The 20,557-nt window shown below is 44.9% G+C and overlaps 1 protein-coding gene across 3 annotated transcripts in view; it reads left to right on the top strand.

Moving 5' to 3' along the window:
- Nucleotides 1-20,557, top strand: part of SLIT3 (slit guidance ligand 3) — a 482,576-nt gene that overhangs the window by 431,425 nt on the left and 30,594 nt on the right. For all 3 annotated transcript variants that reach the window (XM_064724717.1, XM_064724718.1, XM_064724719.1), the window contains 2 exons: nt 13,192-13,285; nt 18,560-18,697. In XM_064724717.1, coding sequence (XP_064580787.1) covers nt 13,192-13,285; nt 18,560-18,697 — 232 coding nt within the window. The remainder of the gene's footprint in view (nt 1-13,191; nt 13,286-18,559; nt 18,698-20,557) is intronic.

Below are 20,557 nucleotides of genomic sequence, written 5' to 3'. Positions count from 1 at the left end.
CAGGGCTCTGCATGTGTTAAATACAGTGAGCCTGCTAAATTCCTGATCTCCATTTCACAGGTGGGTGAGCAAAGGCTCTGTAAGAGGCTGCAGGCTCAGGTGTTGTCCTCAGTGTGAGTCAGGTCAGGGAGCAGGGGCAGCTGCTGGGTACATGGTCACACGGCTTGGGAATGGAGTCAGAAGTGGGACGAGTGTCCTCAGTGCTGTCCTGCATTGCAGATAAATTCCCTCCTAAACCTTCTGCAAGAGTGTCTGGGTTTGAAAAGACAGGTGTGTGCTAAGGAAGGCAGGAGCCTCCCATGAAATGCAAAACGTAAACCCACTCCCTCCAAATTATTATAATTTTGAAATTAAGGGGCTCTCAGGCAAAGATATGGGAGCAGGAATAACAGTTCTTTATTAGGGAAGAAAATTTTTTTTTAAATGCAGTAATACAAACCAGTACTGCCAGAGAGAACAGGAGCTGTCCCCCTGTGTGCCAGGGCGGTGTCCCAGCCCCATCCCATGGGGGCTCAGCCCTCCTGCAGTGCCAGCTGTGGCTCTGCTGCAGCAGGGATCCTGCACAAGGGGGGAGTTTTCCTCTGCAGCTCCAGGGCTGCTGCAGATGGGCCTGGGCTCCCTCTGGCCATGCAGGGCAGCAGAAAGCTGCTCCTCTGGCAATGCAGGGGGCAAAGGCTGCTGTGCTGTGCCAGGCTCAGATTGGATCCAGGTAGGAATGCTTGGCTCCTCCCCTGGGCGGAGCATCTCCCCATGGGGTGCTGGGATTGGATCAGCCCTGCAGGGACACTCAGTGGCCATGGACAGCAGAGATCTCCTGGAGGGAGGGTTGGCTGTGGGAGAGAGAAAGAAAAAACTGCCCCATGAGCAGCAGAGAACTGCTCCACAGATAGGAATAAAATACACCCACCCATTCCCCATTTCCAACCTAAGACAGAGAGCAGAGACTCTCCTGAGTGGAATCTAAAAATGGTTTCGCTCAAGGCTTTCTGGAGCATTCCATGGACTCATTGACACAGCCCAGCCCTCCTGGCTCAGCATGGAGGGTGAGGAAACACCTGCAGGAGTTCCTGCTCCAGCCTTTGAAACGGGGTTATTGCCTCCTGAGCATGGAGAAGCAATGAAGGGCTTCTTGTATGCTGGAATATATTACATGTCAGGGGATTTAATGAGGATCAAGCTTGAGTGGCTGAGTAAGGCAGGAGGAAAGCTTCTAGAATTTCCAAACTCTTAAAATACTTTTGTGGCTGATACAAAGGAGGCCCATGGTAAATCTTCAGTTGAGAAAAGCCTTATGACTCAAATGTACATTTATTGGGTCTCTAAAATGATATTTCTGCCAAAACCTAAAAAAAATTTCAGCTTAGCAGAGTAAAGAGTTTTGCTTGTAGAATGTTGAGCCCATTGTGCTTACTTGTGCACTATTTATGTCAGCTACTCTTGGGTGGTTTCTAACAGAGCTCAATGCAAGGAGGCAGAGTCTTTACATTTACAACAGGAAATGGATTTGACCAGCCAAGAAAAAACATGTCCAGTAAGGAACTGAATCCAGCATATATGCAAATGCACTTTCCTTTCCACAGGATTATTGTAGAATCTTTTTTTTTTTTTTTCCCAGACAATAAAGGTAGGAAAGAACAAGATTGGGATTTCTTTTCAAATGGCCATCTGGATAATGGCTAGGGAACTCATGTGATACTTTAGAAAAATTTTTACTCAGCTTCCAGTGGGTTTTGTTTTGTTGATTTTTGGCTTTGTGTTTTGGTTTTTTGGGGTTTGTTTTGTTTTGTTTTTTCTTTTTTTTTTTTTTAATCTGAATGTTTTCTGTGCTGTGCCTCTGCTGATTAGCAGGAGTTTGTCAAATACCAGAGCTCACTGTTGCCATGTGGGTAATATAAAACCACAGAAAATGTGCTATCATAGTGCAGGCAATAAGCTTGATTACAACTGAGAAAAAAAAAAAAACCCAACTTGAAGAAAATAAGGACATACTTCCAGAAAATACAATATGAATCATAGGTGAAAAAGGTTGCAAAAATAGGCGTGTTGCTTAAAGTAGAATATGAAGGGTTACAGTAGTTCATGTTGCTTAATATAGGAAGAGTTTGGTGAACTGTGATGCCAAAATTGCCTTAACCTGCTTTACCTCCATTTTGGAGGGGGATATTTCATCAAACCTGATCAGTCACTGTCAGGACTGCCTGCAGTGCAGCTGCCTGGGCTGAAATGTGCCCAGAGCTGCCCCTGGCCTCAGAGCAGGACAGCGAGCAGCATAGAAGGGCTGGGAGAGTTGAAGCCATCAGCCAAACAAAAGTGCACACAAGCCAAGCCAACCTGAGCAATGGTTTTGGGGGTCCTTATGAGTTGAATCCAAACATGAAATGGGGAATCATGTGAAATGCTCAACTGTCTGAACAAAAGTGGAGGAAATGCCATGGAAGCACAGAGGGAAGCCATGACAGCACACCTGGGAATGGTTTGTGTGTCTGACCTGAAAGAGAAGGAGCTGCTGGCCAAAGAGTTTGACTGAAGTCTCCTGTGACACCCTGGGCATCTCTAGGTATATTCTCTTTAGATGAACCTTTTTGTACTGAAGGAATATCAGTACCTATTAAAAACAACAAAAAAAAAACTAGGTGTAGATGAGTTGAGTATTGCAGAAAGCATGAAGGCCAATAGTTCAGAGACAAAGCATTTCACTCCAGGGATCAGGAGTGCTTATTCCTGTGCCCAGAACTGTGTTTTGAGGTACCTGCCTCTCTCTGGTGCTAGATGTTGAGTTACCAAACTGTGCTCCAGCTTTGCCAGGTCTATGGATTTGATCTCTTTATTTGGGAAGAGAAAGGCAGAGGTGTACAGTCCAGGGAAGAAGTTTTCCTGTGAGGTAGTCTGGGGTACAATGAGCTCTCAATGGGCACAAACATCCAAAGCCAGGCTGTATCTAGCAGGACAGAAAATGTAGGTGATATCTCTTTATGCTGTACCCAAATATTCTCCTTAGTTCTGTTGTTAACAAGTAGTAGACAGACAGAGTGAGCTTTTATTTGCTTTTTTTTTTCCTCATCAACACTTATATGGAAAATAGAAATTTCTTTGACAGGTTGACTGGCTGGGTTTTGTGGCTGGACAAATCCAGACCGACCATTTTTATCAGTGTGATTATGCAAGAGTTGTGGTTCTATGTACAAGTGGGATTTCTCAGCTGTAGTTAACCCCCATGTTCAGTCAGAGGGTCTGTCTGGCACTGGAGCTGTTCCTGCACTGACAGCCTGGGATGTTTGCAGTGACCTGAGCTTAGAGGTGCCCAGCTCAGTTATTCAGATTCCTGCTTTTCTCCCCTGCCAAGCCTGAATCCCTCATCACCCCTGTGCTCTTGGATGCCACAATGCTGGTAACACTGCAGTGATATTTCAGTAAATTCTGCATTTATGGAACAAATGTATGCTGTAACACAAAAAAAACCCCACCAGTCTGAAAGCAGGGAAGAAGATCCAAGAGTGTGTCTGTGTGTTGTTCTGTAAGAAACAGTTAGGGTCCCCCTTGGCTTAGTTGAGTAATGGTTAAATCATGATAGTAAATCTTATGTTCCTAAATGAAATACAAATTAAAAATGAATGTGTTGAAATTTTTGACTGTTGACAGAGTCACAGTATCCAGGCTTTGGTTTTTTCCATACCTTAGTGTGTTCCTGCTCTATCTGCTGTCTGCCTGGTTTTACTTGTTATAGCCTTTTTAGGGAACAATATCCCAAATTATGATGCATGAATTTTGCTTTCATTGGTTGGAAAAATGAAGGCCAAAAATCTTTCTTCAATTAATAAGATTTTGCAGTGTTTTCTTTTAAAATTCTTTGACAGTCTTTCCCCAGACTCAGAGCAGATGAAAAATGGCCAATTTGTTAAGTGACTGCTGAGGAAGGAATTTCCCACACTCCAGCCCCATTTCACTTTCATTTAAAAAAAGAAAAAAAACCACACCAAAAAGCAGCCCACGCTCACACAATAACCTCCTTCCTAGTTCTTTTCCATCTATTAACTTTAAAACAATGTGGAATTACAAATGGATTCCATGAAGTACTAAATGCAAGTTAAAAAAGACTGAGAGGAGGGAGAGAGCAGAATGCCATAAAAAAGCTTCAAACCTGTACCCACCATCACCAGGTTTCCCCACCATTCTTAAAATCAGTATTTTCAATATTTGTTGCCTGTATTTAAATAACCAAACCAATCCTCATGCTGTGTAGCAGATCCTGATGGCTTTAATTGTCAGCTGACGTCTTATTTTTCCTCTGCCCCACTGGTTATTTTAATCCTGAAGCTGAATTATAAACATGTAATTCCTCCAGGACAATCACGTACCCAAATCCAGCCAGCTCTGAGGAGTCTGGGGCTGCTTTACAACCTGCTGGGACTTTTGGTGGTTTACACCTTCTCCTTGCAGCTTTGTATGCTCTCCTTCCCTTCAGAAAGAAACATCGAAAGAGCAGGATAGGCATTAGATCAGTCACCTGGTTCTTGCCCTTTTTGTGTTTTCCTAATCTCTGCTTTTTTGGCTGTAGTATGTCTGTCTCCCACCACTGATACAAACATTGTGTTTTCCCTTCAGCTTTGTGGTGTAGGAGTGTGGGGCAAAATTCAGAGTTTTCCTGTGACAGTGTTCACAGGTGTCTCAGGTTGAGGGAAGAGACGAGGATCTGACTCCATGTTTCAGAAGGCTTGATTTATTATTTTATGATATATATTATATTAAAACTATACTAAAATAATAGAAGAAAGGATTTCCTCAGAAGGCTAGCTAAGAATAGAATGGAAGGAATGATAACAAAAGCTTGTGGTTCAGACTCTCTGTCTGAGCCAGCTGACTGTGATTGGCCATTCATTAGAAACAACCACATGAGACCAATCACAGATGCACCTGTTGCATTCCACAGCAGCAGATACCATTGTTTACATTTTGTTCCTGAGGCCTCCCAGCTTCTCAGGAGAAAAAATCCTAAGGAAAGGGTTTTTCAAAAAATGCATCTGTGATATTTTCCCTTCCCTTCCTTTTTCCCGTTCCCTTCTGTTACAGCTCTCCTCCAGCCCATCACTGCCTTGCTCACAGTCCTGGGCTCAAACACAGAATCTCATCCCTCCAAAGAGATCTGTCCTCAGCCTCTCTGCCCTCTGTCCTCCACAAGAAGAGGGGTCCAAACATGCACAGAGGAGCAAATGGGCTGCACCAAACATGCCCTGGGTGCTTTCAGTGCTTTGGTGCTTTGCCTGCTGGTTTATTTGGTTTTGTTGTTTGCTGTGACTTTTCCTCCTCCTGTCTGATTTTAGCAGAAGAAGAAATATGTAGCACTTACTCACACACTAAAAAAAAAAAACCAAACCAAAAACCCAGGAAATGCATTCCTATTTGCCAAAGATCCTAAAAAGCCTCAACAATGCCCTCACTTCTTTGTTCTGAAACCTAAAAAAAAATAATTAGTGACTTCCACTACTGAAAATAGGTCTTTACTAAAATACCCAGTAACCCATGGCAAAGAGAGGGCAGGAGCAAATGTTTAAAATAGTTTGCTTGCCTGGGAAAAAGCTGCAAGCAGTTTGTATCACTGAAAAAAAAAATCCCTCTCAAAATAAATAGTAATAAAATAAAGCTAGGAACTATTTCTGGTTTGATGTGTTTGGAAGAGAAGGCTGAGATCTGTTTTACCTTAGGGAACCCTGTGGTGTCCTGTGGTATCTGAGAGTTCTGCAGCTCTTTCAGAGCCCAGGTCCCTGACAGTGATTAGGGAATCTTTTCCTGGAGTGTCCCACTGTGCTGGCTCTGTCTGGCCAAAGCCCAGCACCAGTGCAGGGAGAGCAGCACCAGTGCAGGCAGACAGCTGCAGGGAGAGCAGCAAGAATGCAGCCAGATGGTTCCAGAGAGCAGCACCAGTGCAGGCAGACAGCTGCAGGGAGAGCAGCAAGAATGCAGCCAGATGGTTCCAGAGAGCAGCACCAGTGCAGCCAGAGAGCTGCAGCTGTGTGTGGCTTGTGTTTGTCCCTCTGTCCTGGAGCCCCCATGGCTGGCTGCTGTGGCACCCATGTGGCTCTGTCCCCAAGCCACCCCTGCACAGGCTGAGGAGGATCATGGCACTGAAGCTGCTTTTCCCCCCCAATTTTTTGCTACAGGAGCAAGGATGTTTGAGGTGGCGTGGTTCAGCTTGTGGTTCCACAGGGATCTGGGCTGCCTAATAAATGCTGAAGGCTTAAACAAGTACTTAGCTATCAACTCCTTTTACATCTTGGAACTTCAGCCATAATTTCCTCAAGACAGAGAAAATTGTGGTCAGAGTTTAGTGTGTTTTCTTCCTTTTTGTTTGAAGGAGTTCTGCCTTACATGGAAGTCTCTCAGTTTTAGTTACTTGGCAGATGTGAAGTGTACTCACTTTCTGCATGAAACACAAAAAGGCACCCACATTTCCCAGTTGTGTAACTGGGAATCAGAAGTGCTGGAAGACCTGGAATGTTTGGGCTTTGTTCAAGAGCCTAAGCCCATTCCCAGCCCTGTTTTATGAAGAGAGAACCACATATCACTGCTATCAGATTGGACTCTTATCTGACCCTCTGGGAGGAAATAGCACAGCAGCTGGCAGGGCTGCAGCCTGTCCTCAGCCTCAGTGTGGGTGTCCTGCTGTGCTGGAGTGCTCCAGCATCTCCTCTGGTCAAACTCCCCTCTCCCAAATGTAAAATGTCATGTTTGTGCAATAGGATATACCAGAGAATTATATACCAGAGAATTCCTAGTGGAATGTCAGCTACTGCTGTCCTGTAGGATGAGCAGAGCGAATTCATCCTCAAATGGGATCTGAGAGTTATCAAATCCAGTCTGTCAGGAAACACAGTGGGAAATCAGGCAGCTCCTGAAGAACTGTGTGCTGTGCAGGGGAGCCAGGCTGGAGCAGCTCTTGGGATGGAGCCACCTTGGAGGAGTCCATGAAGGACTGGGAACGCTCCTACAGTATCCCATGGGAGTTCTGGAGCAAGGAGTGCTGGAGACAAAGCATTTTTAACAGGTTCCAGCCCCATTCCCTGCTCAGACCAGCAGGAATCCAGAGGGTGTCCTCTCTGACAGCCCAGGAGGAACATCTCAGATAATGTGTGCCATCTCAGGTGTCACCTGCTGCACTGTGTGGATAGCTGAACTGATCCTCAAATTATTCCATCTATATGAATAAATACAGCTCAAAAATGTATGGTGTCCAGCAAAAGAAGATCTTTCCCAGACACTGTGGTTCTGAGGAACAGTGCTTCAGGCAGGTCACCACTTTGCAGGGGCACTGGAAATTGTCTGGTTCAGTCAATGTTTCACACACTGCATTGTGTGGCATTTGGCATGTTGAATATGGTTTTTCATACTCCAGCAGTGCACAGAACACATTCCTTCTCTGAGATTCTGAAACACTGAAAGGATCATTATTTCCCTGCCCAGATCTGGTTTTACCCATGCTCCCTTTGCTGAACCTTAAGCTTAGGGAGAATTTCTCCTTGAATCTGAAAAACAAGCCACTGTGGGAATCCCAGCATGGAATCAAACTTAAGGGTTCACACTTAGCAGGCCAAAACCTGGTAAGGGAAAACCTGGGAGTTTTTAGCAATTAAGACAGGATAAGAAACATAAATAACTCTTTTTGCCTGCTAAGTATTGTGGGCAGTGTTTGTCAAGCAAGAGCAAACTTCAGTGATCATGCAGAATTTACTCTGCTACACTGCATTTCAGGTGATTTCTTTTATGTTTTTGTATCTAACATAACAGCATTTGCTGCTGAAGGATTTTCACAGGGTTTCTCATTTGTTCATTGCAAGTTGAAATCGTTTGGAAGTAAAATTTTTTTTTTATTATTTTCTTAGATGAGCCTCAAATCATTTTCATCAAACATCAGCAACATTCCTTATTGAATTACTTCCTTGGAGGAACACCCTGTCTGTTCCACCCAACCATTTTTAGGTTCAGTGTTCTGAAACTTCCAATTGGCACTGACTTCTTTTTAATGACTGAACAGAGAGAAGGAGAAAACAAAACAACGGCAAACACTTCCTCCAATGCAATTTATTAGCTATAAAATGAGTAATCTCCTATGAGAAGAACAGCAGAGTGTTTTTTATTAGCAGCAAGGAGACGAGTTCCACTCAGACTCACCTGGCAGAATTCAGAATGTTGCACCACACTATTGAAGCACTGGAAAAGTTTCCATGCTGTGGATGCAGGCCAGGCTTTCTCCATCCTTCCCTCACCATAAGCACGTTCCTTTTCTCAAGTAATATTGTGAAATTCTCAGCAGCATATTTACTGCCAGTCCTGCAGGCCCTACTAAAGCTTCTCTTGCATTAAGGACGGGGATATTTTCTGCGTTGTTTTGTCAGTATATTACAACAAAGTATCACCCAACTGACACATGGAACAAAAGAAAAATCGTTGAACTCATTGGTTGCAAATTGGTGCTGTACATTGTTTTTTTCAGAACTGCAGTTTCACTTAAAGATAAATAAGTAAAATACTTTTACTGCATCCAGCTTCTCTTTTACTGATTAGGGAGGAATAGCAGAGCTTGGATCCTGGTTTTAAAAGTCTAATGGGGCATGAAATAAATAGCTCTCATGACAGCACAGAACGGAAAAAAGATAGATGATTATTAAACTGTGTGTAAAAGTCATCTTTATTGCCCTATTGTTGTTTTGGCTTCGCTCTGAGACGTGGGGAGGGCTCAGAAGAGCCTGAGCGTGTTTCTTGGCAGCTCTTCATAAGCAATGAGCCCTGTGGAAAGCCCCATGAAATTCATGATTCTGTTGAAAAATAAGGCCAGGAAAATGTTGCAAGAGGCAAAAAAAAATAAAATAAATAAATAAATCTGTGTTTCTTTAAGACAATGTCAGTGAAGGTGACAAGGGAGGTGGTTTTGAAGGAGCAGAATTCCTTGGCTATTGTTCAGGGATTTTTTTTCTCTTTCTATTTTTTTCCTTTTTTCTATTTTTTTCTTCTTGCATGAGTTACCAGCAAAGGGAGATCCACCTGTTAAAGTTCCACCTGTCACTATAACTTGGTTCTAATCTGAAAACTGAAATATTTTGTGGTTTATCAGACTGCTCTCTGTTTGCTTGCATGTTACCTATTCTCTTCAGATTTGATTAAAGAGAATAAGTGTGCCTTGATGGAACAAAAGCATTATTTGGGATTAAAAGAGTTGTTTAACTGATTATAAAATAAATGTAGTTGTGGTTTTCCTCTCTGTTTTATAGGAGCACTTCAGAAACCGTGTGTACCCAAACTGGAGCTGTGATTTGAGAACATGTAGGAGAGAGGAAAATGGGGAGGTTGGATGGTTTTCTACACTTGGGAAAGCTTTACACTGAAGTTCTCTCTTGTTTTAGCATGATCAAATATCCTCCACAAAGAGAAGCAGTGCTGCTAGGAGTTGGCCCAAGATGAATGTCCAGTCTGTTTTTAGGTTCACATAACTATCCAGTGAGAAATTTGGACTAGACCTTTAATTGCTGCACAGAGAAGCAGCCCTGTGTCACTCCAAAAAAAAAAGAGGATCACATTTTTCCTCTGATACTGACATTAAAGCGACCAATGAATATTGAGCTCTCAGGTCTGAGGGCAGATTTTTTGGCCCAGATAATTTTCTGAGTGCATAAAATATGAGAAAGACATTGTGTGGCTGGTGCCTTGGGCTTTGCTTTTCAAAAAGTGTTTTATTTCCCTGGCATGCTTTCTACAGCATCTACTGAACATTGGTGGAGCCTGAAATAATGACCAAGAGGTATTTTCTTCCTGAGATGAGGCTGCTCCAGTTGCAAGGCGTTCCCAAGTGAGCTCCCTAATGAGTGATAGATGGGAAAAATAACAGGAAGGATCCTTAAATGTTCCAAGTTTTGCATGAAAAATATCAATTTTTTTGGATGCTGTGTTTGGTACCTAGCCTAGAATTCTCCTACATTTTGATAGTGGTGTCTTCAGAATGACACAGTGAGTCATAATATTTGACATTTGGGGAGATTTTTACTGGATCTCTAAGCACTTGTCAAGACTGTTCAGAAGAATACTTTAAGAAGAATTATTATTTCCTTTGAGAGTTTTGATACTGTTCATATTTTTTAAAGCCTGTTTCCTTTGCTTCAAAACAAAACAAAAGAAAAAATAGAAACTTCAAAAGTATGTATTGACCATTTATAGTGCAAAGACAGTTGAAGGCATTTATCCACACTCTCTTCAGTTATTAGATGGTCTTCCAAAATTATTTCCAGCTTTAGCTCATTTGAGCTCTTTTCGTGTCACCAGCCAGTTAATTTTTCTTATGTTTATTTTCACATGAGATCCATAGCACACAAGGAACATGGGGAAAGGAATATCAAGATGACAAACTGGCAGCTCTCCAAGCTTTGTAGCCAGGTCTGACCTGCTGATTTCAGGTCTGAGGGAGTGCCTTTGTTAGTTTTTGGGAGGGTTGGTGGCCTGTGGGCTTGGGGATGGCAGTAAACAGACCTGTCCTGTATGGGGATACAGTGTGGGTGAATGAAGGTGGTATAGAATGGAATCTTATCCCCCAAAGAGCTGCAGCTGGACCAATTACTAAAGATTAGGAGCAGGCCTGATGTTAACAGGCCCCACCTGTAGCCAATAAGAACAGGGTTATAAAAGAGTGGAGTGGTGGGCTCTGGAGTCAGTTGGCTGCTGCAAGGACCAGGAACAGTCAGTGCTTAGAGGAGCTGCCTGTGAGAGACATTGAGGAGGTATGGAACTCTGAGGATATGGAATCCTTACACTATAATGATAACAGAACTCTTGATATGTAAGACAACACTGTCCCACTTCTGCCACCTCAGAAGGTGTCAACAGCTGTCCCCAGTGTTCACAGCTATAGGAACTGAACATCTCTCATTGCTTTTGAGGAGCAGCTAAGTGCAGTGGCCAACCCCAAACCCAGATCTGTTCCCTGGTTCCCACAGATCTGCAGTGTTCAGTTTTCTTGGCACATCCCCTTGCCTCAGCTGGATATTTTCATTATATTTGCACAGGGCTTGTCCAGGGCTGTAAAAAGATTTGGTAGCCTGTGACTGTGTTTGCAGGGGTCTGAGGATGAGGGAAGAGATGAGGCTCTGACTCCATGTTTCAGAAGGCTTGATTTATTATTTTATGATATATATTATATTAAAAATATACTAAAAGTATAGAAGAAAGGATTTCCTCAGAAGGCTATCTAAGAATAGAAAAAGGAAAGAATGAATAACAAAGGTTTGTGTCTTAGACAGAGAGTCCAAGCCAGCTGACTGTGATTGGCCATTAATTAGAAACAACCACATGAGACCAATCACAGATGCACCTGTTGCATTCCACAGCAGCAGATAACCATTGTTTACGTTTTGTTCCTGAGGCCTCCCAGCTTCTCAGGAGGAAAAATCCTAAGGAAATGATTTTTCATAAAACATGTCTGTGAGAGTAGCCTTTAGCAGTGGTGGCTGCCTGGGATCCCTTGGCTCCAGGTGGAATTGCCTGTCCTGTAACTTGTGTGCACACTAAACTGCAGGATGCCATGGCAGACTCCCCTGGCAGTGCCAGCCCAGCACCAAGCCAGGAGGGTTTGTATGGCCCATGAGGATGGGGTTTGTGCTGGAGGTGCCCCCTCCCATGGGTTGGATTCCTGCTCTCATTTACACTTGACAGCACTCAAAAGCAGATCTAGGACACATTCATGTTTGAAACACACAAAAACGAGTAGTTTTGGCAAATATATATTATACTTCCATTCTAAGAGGAAACATCATATCAAGAGCTGTGTATCTTGTGCTGGAGGGAGGCTGGGCTCGTGGGAGGAATAACCTGACAGAGCAGTAGCACCTGGGGGAGTTAACAAACCACACCTATCAGCACCAGAATAATCCTCAAAACTGTGCTCTCAGCCAGCTCACCAGATCACAGAACTGATAAAAGATGGATGGCTCTGATTTGCATTTTCCATCTGAATTTTGATCTTTGTGGTTTGCTTGGCTTGTGTTTTCAGGTGTTTCTCTGTAACCACTAGAGTGTAGAAAAATGTGAGGATTTTTGATAATGGAATTTCTCCCAGGACAGGTGGAGCTGCAGCTCCATGAAAACCTTCCAGAACAATGCCAGCCCACCAGTGCCTCCCACATTATCCTTTTTCCCCACCATTCCCATGGCCTGTTCCTTATGTGATGGTGTGTATCACATACAGGGACAGAAAATATGTGTAACCTTGAAACCCTGCAGATGTGCTCCTCTGGTGGAGCTGCACAGGGGGGTTGGGACTGCAGATTTTTGGGGGTTCCACGCTGAGATTAGCTGACCTTTGCTTTCCCTGCAAGGCTTTGGGAGGTGTGGGATAGGTTTCTGTGTGATTCTAGGGAAGGCAAAGATCTCTGTGGTCTTTGGCTGCATCTCAAATCCTGGGGTACTGAAGTGTGACCTAATAATTTAGAACTCAGAGAAGGATTGTATTTAAATAAACTATCACGGCTTGAATGTTCTACAGCTATTAATTATTAAAACTTATACAAATCCAGGGAGGTTCATGGCATGTTATACACCAGACCTAGAAACAGCTGAGCTGGGCTTACATGAGGTAGATTTTTTTTCTGAAAAGACATCATCTCCTGTGAGCACAATAGAGCTAGTACTTCTCTTATAAATAGTGAATGTTTTATAATTGCATGCAGTCCTAAAGCTGGTTCCTATTATGGAGAGTCACAGAGGTTTTGGGGGGAGGGTTTGTGGCTTGTTGTTCTTTCCCAGAATGATGTCCAATCAGCTTCTCTGGCAGTGTATTAACCATGGCTGAAATATGTGCCCGTGTGAAAATGTTAGGGTCTAATGAGCAACTTCACTTTTGTGTCACTTTCTTGCTCTGAAATGAGAGGTTCTGGGTCAGGAGCTGCCCATTTGATCCCTTGTCTGTCTGCAAGTGGAGTTCATACTCAGTGCTTTTACACCAGGCTTTCAAACCCCTGTGACAGGAACAGTGTGGTCACTGCAGGTCAAAGGAGCTGATTTAATAAAGTCTCACATGCCCTCAACAAGCAATTTTGTCACTTCCTGCTGAACTACTGAGCTGTCTGCACGTGGGGAGATTGGCCATCCCTGGACATCATGGGTGTTCAGCATTGCTCAAGCTGTGTCACAGCTTTTTTTGCTTTTCCTTTGCCTCAGGTGAGCTGTGTGATGAGGTGATTAACCACTGTGTTCCTGAGCTAAATCCCTGCCAGCACGAGTCCAAATGTGTTCCCCTGGACAAAGGCACCAGGTAAGAGAGTGTGTGTGTTGGTCTCTGCACAGAGGGCACTTTCATCCATTGGCTTGACTGGGGTTGTACTGGCAAAGAGTGGGGAGCAAAAATCTCCAAAATGAACACAAATAATGCAAGGCTATATACATTTCAGTCTGTGCCCCCATTTTAACTTTAATCCATACATAAATACTTTTCTAGCTCTCTGTGGTTTAATGAAAATAATGGATGTACCCTCAGAGCAGAGGAGTTATTCTGGAATAGAGCATGGCAATAGGAGAATTGATGGAACAGTCACTGCAAAGCACCTTATCCTACATCACAAACCAAGGAAGTTTCCTTATGTGATCCTTGGAGCCCTTATAAATTCAAGCAGTGTAAGAGGAGCCTGAATAGATCCAGAGCTGGGTGGCTCCAGCTCAGGAGCTGCCTTTTCCATTGGCCTTGCTTGGCTCAGCTGGGCTTTGGTGATGTCTGTGTTTGCATTTTCCTCTTGGGAATGACACTGACTGTGTCACAGAGGTGAGAGAAAGCCTCATGGTCTGGATGGCAGCAAAGCACCAGAGCTTTGGGCCTGGGGACTTGGAGAGGTGGCAGTGGCAGCATTTATGGCTTGTCTCAAGAGGGACTGGCAGAGCAATTTAGCAACTAGAGACAGCTGCAAAGTCCAGCTCTATGAAAACCTTGTCAGGAAAAGATCTCTGGAGACAAATCCAGGAGAGTTCAGTGCAGAGTGAGCTGCTGTCTGCACCATCCCTGGGGCTGTTTGACAGTGCAGCCCTGGGTGCTCACTGATCCCCTCTGGGGCTCTGTCCTCTGCCAGGACAGGGAAGGTGACAGGGTTTGCTCCTCCTGGTCACTTCCAGCTGGGGTCAGATTGTGTCCTGTGAAGCAGCCAGCATGTCAGAACAGGGTAAACTGACACACAGGACATTTCAGGAGAGTTAGAAGGAAATTAACCAAAATCTTAGAGAGGGTGGCTATCTCAGCTCTCTGCTGGACAGGCAGTACAACAACACCAGCCTTTCTTTTGGGGGAAAAGCCTCCAGACAAAAATGTTTCCAAATCTTGAAGAAGATGAAGCTATTAAATGGTGAGGACGGTTCCTGAACTGATGTGTAGGCACCAGACAAGGAGGTGTGTGCCAGTGCATCAATAGTTCCTGATGTTCTTTACAGGTTTTGTTCCCAATTAATCCATCACTTGGCTAATCCAGCACTTTTGGGTAATTCAGTAGCTACATCATGTTTTGAGGTGAAGGCTTGTAACTCAAATTGCCTTCTTTTAGAGCATGGAGGGGTGCAGGCAGCTGTGAATGGTTTTCCCATTGCTGGAAGCATTGTCATACCTGCCACCCAAACAATTTGAGTAAACAAGATACTTTTTCTCACATGCTTGCTAGAAAAGTGTTCTTCACAGTAGGGCCACTAGCCCTTGAGGGGAGCTAAATAACTGCTTTTAAGTATTTTTCTGCTACTCTTTGTCGTGTTATTCTTCCCACTATTCATAGAACACTGTCACAGACATCTTTTATGAAAAATCCTTTCCTTAGGATTTTTCCTCCTGAGAAGCTGAGAGGCCTCAGGAACAAAATGTAAACATTGATTATCTGCTGCTGTGGGATGCAACAGGTGCATCTGGGATTGGTCTCATGTGGTTGTTTCTAATTAATGGCCAGTCACAGCTGGCTCGAGCTCTCTGTCTGAGACACAAGCCTTTATCATTCTATTCTTAGCCAGCCTTCTAATGAAATCCTTTCTTCTATTCTTTTAGTATATTTTTAATATAATATATATCATAAAATAATAAATCAAGCCTTCTGAAACATGGAGTCAGATCCTCATCTCTTCCCTCATCCTCAGACCCCTGTTAACACTGTCACAGAACACTACAGAGAAATCCATTATTTCTTTACTTCTCCTGTCCCATTTCCCTTTCTAGCAGCCAAACTTGAGAAGTGAAGGAGCCTTGAATGTCGAGGTGTCCAAGCATTGCTATTTCTTTCATACTTTGGTGGCACCAAACTGTTCAGAAATGAGCCCTCAGCAGTTGTGCAGCGATGTGTGGATGCTGCTGGGGCTCTGAGAACAGCAGCCTGTGCTCCTGTGCTGATCCCCTGAGCGCCTGTGGTGCAGGATGAGGCTCCTGCAGGAGGAGTCTGGCTCCTGTCCATCTGTCTGTCTGCTTCAGAGGCAGGGAGTGTCAATGGCAGGAGTGCGCTGGGTATGTGAGCAGTACACACCACTCTGTCTGTCCTGCTCTCAGCTCTGGTCAGTCTGCAACTCTGCAGAGGGAAGAAAAGATGACAAAGACAGGGAAAAAAAGATAGGAAGCCAAGTTATTTATTGATGTGGGGAGGGAAATTCCATCCTGGCCCTGCCATAGGAGCTGTGATTCACGGCTTTAATACAACAGACATTGAGTGCATGCAGATGCAAATCCCCTCAGATAGGCCAACAATTTAAATACCACTGGACATGTTTTAGGCTCTCTGTGATACTGGGAATCTTGCCATCACTACAAGGCTGTAGGAGAAAACAAGATTTCAACTGTAGTGGTGTCAGATGGTCACTGGGAAATGAGATATCTAATTGTGTAAATTACTCTCTTGCCAGGATCAGAACATCAAAGTTTCTTTGCCACCTCCTTTACTACATCAGATTTTACTGATGGACCCTCAGTATGTGTGGGATAAGGATGGAGTTACCATGCCCCATTCCCTGATGGCACAGACCCTGAGTTTCTAGGAGATGAGGAACTCATGAGGCTGAATTTCTCCCCTCCTGGACTTCAGGCAGGCATTTTTTGATAGCTTCAGCTTAGATGTGACACTCCAAGACTCAGAGAAGACTGACCCAAAAGGAATTCCATGCTTCTAAAGCTAAGCTTGGAAGCAAACTGGACTGTTTCAGTGTGTCTGTGGCTGCACAGAGCTCTTTGCTTTTGGAGTTAAATTTGCAGGTGGCTTTCCTCCCTTCCAGCCTCCACATCTTTAGTATGCTGTTACTGTATAGAAGAAGAGTAGCTTTCTATATGCCAGAAAACAAAACAAAAAAACCCCAGCCTTTAACACAATGAAATTACTTCCAAAAAATAACTTCAAGAAAGGAGCATGTTTTTCCATTCACTGTATTGATGTTGGAGCATGATATAAATATACTTTATTATTCTAAAGCTTGGAATTATTACCTGACAGCTTAAAATGCTGATTTAATGCAGCCCCGCAGAGAAAAGTGGTGGTTCTGTCATTACTGAGATAGCCAATACACATCATAAAAGTGATGCATGGCAGCCCTGAATAAGGAACTGCACATTGTTCATTATTACATCACTTTATATTAGGACTGCAGGGATCAATAAAAACAACAGGATTAAATGCTGCCAGTTCCCCTCACAAAGCCTTTTGATTGACACTATTTCCTTGCAGGTGTGTCTGCAATGCTGCCAGAAAACACTGCCCATTTCTTAGGGTTTGGGGCAGGAACACCTCTTGGTTTTTGCTCTTTGCTTTGATTTGCCATCTCCATTATGTTAACCACAGTCTTCCCTGAGGCAGCAAGGTGTAAAATAGCAATGCACACATGCAAAGGTGGGAGCTGCGCCAAGGGAGATACAGGCTAGAATTGAGGAAGTTTTTCACAGAAAGAGTGGTCAAATACGGGAATCATCTACCCAGGGAGGTGGTGGAGTCACCATCCCTCGATGTGTTTAAAAAAAGACTGGATGTGGCACTTGGTGCCATGATCTAGCTGAGGTGTTAGAACATGGGCTGGACTCAATGATTCTGTGAGATGGACCCTGCTGTGGCTGCCAGGTGATGGTGGGGCTGTCCTGCAGGGAGGGAGGGTTCTGCATGCCCCTACCCCTGCCTAGGGACAGACCAGGCTGTGCCCCATTTCCTCCTTCAGCCAGTCAGGCCATGCTCTGCCAGGGCCTGGAGCTCACATTTGGTGTGAGTGACCCTGGGTGTGATGGCTGCTGGCACCCTGCAGCCTCTCCTGGCCACTGGCACTCACAGGTGACACTGTGGATCCTGCAGTGCCACCCTGCTCAGCCCTGGGAGCAGCCAGCACAAGGATGCTGCCTGGGAGTGGAAGTTGTTTCCTCATCACTCCTGTGTGTCCAGCTCCTCTGAAGAGGTTTTCCCCAAGTTTCCTCCTGCATTTACTCCACCAGGCTGCTGGCAGGGAGGAGGAGGAGGAGTAGACCAGATGAAGAGATTGATGGAGCAATAGCCTCTCTCCTGATGCCACATCCTCAGCTTTATAATGTCTCTCCTCTTCCAGCTCCCAGTGACTACCACACTGTGTCCAACCACAGGCTCTAGCAAGAGCACAAACCTCTCCTTTAGTGCTGAAATTCTCTGCAGCTCTTCCCCTGATTTGCTTGAAGTGCCTTTTGTTTTCCAGATGTGCAACATCCAGCTGGGAGGACTAAAACGTGTTTTATGGACTAAAGAGTGTTCATGACTAAACATTGCCTACAGGATAGATTCAAAAAAAGGCTGCTCAGCAATCCCAAAAGATCTGATCCAAGTCAGAGACTTTGGGATGCATTTTCTATTGTCAGGTTATAAACTTCTGCAAGACTTATAAATAGAAATGCTGATGCAGCCTTTGTACAGCGAACTTGAGAATTGTATAAAATGAAACCAACAGGCAATGTCTGCAGGTCTGGGTACATCCCACTGTGCTCCATCTCACTGTGACACCCCTCAGCAGAAGGTGCAGTGTCACCATGGCAAAGGACACACTGCAAAGACAACTTTCCACTGCTGCAGCAGCATTTTGAATGGAAATGAATTTTGCCAGTGAATGGAAAGCAGGTGGTGGTCTCAAAACTTGGTGTTTCTCTCTGAATTTGCTGAAGTTTATAGCTTGTTTACAGATTGTTTTGGAAGGTGGACCCTTCCTGTGTACAGACACCCTGCAGTGTGCAGGCACTGGCAAAATCATAACTGTGGGGCATCAAAGGCACTGCCCTTGCAGAATATTGCCCCTTATTCTGTAAGGTCAGGGAGGGGATTGTCACCTTTAGCACAAATGGCACTCTGCAGGGTGAGCACCCCTCTCACAGACTCGGCTGAGGAGAAGCTGGAGGATGGTGGTGCTTTGCTCCAGTGGGATTTCAGCAGGTTGCAGAGCCTCAAATGCAGCCAGCCAGGAGGGACCTGGGCAGGAGCTGTGCTTGATGCTGCCAGCAATAATTGCAAACGTGTCCCCACCCCAAATCCAACAGGTGCTGGGCTGCCGGTGTGAAAGGAGCCATTAACAGGGATGTTGTGCCTTTCAGATGCGAGTGCCTGCCGGGCTACAGCGGCAAGCACTGCGAAGTGGATGATGATGACTGCGTGGGACACAAGTGCCGGCACGGAGCCGCCTGCGTGGATGCGGTCAATGGCTACACCTGCGTGTGCCCGCAGGGCTTCAGGTACAGCAGGGCTCCCTGAGCCCCTCCCCATCCTCACCAGCCTCTAACAGCACTGATCTGATAGCCCCACCAGCCTCTAACTCAGCACTGATTCTCATCTCCATCAGCCTCTAACCAGCACTGATCTGACATCACCATCAGCTTCTAACAGCACTGATCTGACAGCCTCACCAGCCTCTCACCCAGCCCTCACATCCCCATCAGCCTCTAACCCAACACTGATTCCATCCCATCACCCTAACCAGCGATTCCCTCATCAGCCTAACAGCACTGATCTGACACCCCCATCAGCCTCTAACCCAGCACTGATCTGACATCCCCATCAGCCTCTAACCCAGCACTGATCTCCCATCCTCATCAGCCTCTAACCCAGCACTGATCTCCCATCCTCATCAGCCTCTAACCCAGCACTGATCTGACATCCCCATCAGCCTCTTAAGCCAGCACTGATTCTCATCTCCATCAGCCTCTAACCCAGCCCTAACATCCCCATCAGCCTCTAACCCAGCACTGATCTCCCATCCCCATCATCCTCTCCAGCACAGATCTGACAATCCCCCCTGTGAACAGGTACCTGTCCCTGCTTAAAAAGAGGTTTTAACAAGTTAACTGGATATTTTTGCTTGGAAAGCAGTGATTTTAGGGCAGTGCTGTGTGAGTGTGCCTGCCCCAGCCATCTCTGCTCACACACAGCACACCACCTAACACATTCACTAAGTTATATGGAGATAAACCCTGCATGTGCAGAGTGAGCAAAGGAGAATAAAATTGTGTTTATGAACCCTCTCAATTGGCTGCAGGGAAAACGTGAGTCTGAGGATTTTGTGGCAGTGTCTGTGTGTCTCTTGGACGAGCTCAGAATGATGCAGGTTGTAAATTTCCAGCCTCTCATTCTGACAGCTGCCAATATATCTGACTCCTGGAAATCTCTGTCTGTCAAAGATAAGTGTGCTCCTCCAAATGGATTCACTAATCATTGCCTGGGGCTGGATACTGGCTTCCTTCCAGCTAAACCTTTTCTGTGTTTGAAATACACACATGAGACAAAGAAGGAGTACCTGTAAAGATCAGTCTTGACAAAGCAGAAATTGCATGAACACTTATAAATCATCTTCTCTGCTTTGTATCTGCAACTGTTTTCATTCCTCTTGCTTTCATCCTTGCTGGTTTAGGCTTTTTTTTCCTTCTCTCCCAACGCACGTTTCTGTTGCAAAGCAGACAGCCTCCCCTGAACAGGCATTGATATAAAACATGATGTCAGCCCATGGTTTCACAGAATCAGACTTGTTATTTACAAGGTATCAGATATCCTCTGAATTTCAAACTCATACCCTTCTCTCCATGTTTCACTCTCTGCTGCAGTCCATTTGGTGGCCTGAGGGATGCTGCAGATTGGTGACTGGTGAGGCTAACGTGACTGTGGGATGTAAATCCTCAGTGTTAGCCAATTGTTAGAGCTGAGAAATGGATTGCAAAGCCACGTCTGGAGTCAAGGCTAACTCCAGCCTGTCATCACATGGGGCTGACTTTTGCTGCAGGTCCCCTGATTTTTAAGGCCTGTAAGCACTAGGCAGTGATGAATGTGAGGGGTTTTTTTTTATGGAAAAGCAGAGTCAGTGTTGGTCAGAGATGTTCTGAGCTGACACAGCTGGGTGGAGCAGCAGGGGTAAGGGGGAGGTTGGTCTGGTCCCTTCCCGTGTACCAAAGAGCTCTCCTGGCAATTCAGGCAGTGCCCCAGGTTGTCTGGTCTCACTCCAGGGGCATCAAGAGCACGACCTGGAACAGCCCAGTCTTCTCTCTTGTTCAAATGAGGGCTCTTATTCCACTAACAGTCCTCCAAGGAGAGGAATCTTTCTACAC

The sequence above is a fragment of the Zonotrichia leucophrys genome, chromosome 13 (assembly GCF_028769735.1).
Source record: "Zonotrichia leucophrys gambelii isolate GWCS_2022_RI chromosome 13, RI_Zleu_2.0, whole genome shotgun sequence".
Classification (NCBI taxonomy): domain Eukaryota; kingdom Metazoa; phylum Chordata; class Aves; order Passeriformes; family Passerellidae; genus Zonotrichia; species Zonotrichia leucophrys.
This window is presented reverse-complemented; position numbering and strand designations above follow the sequence as displayed.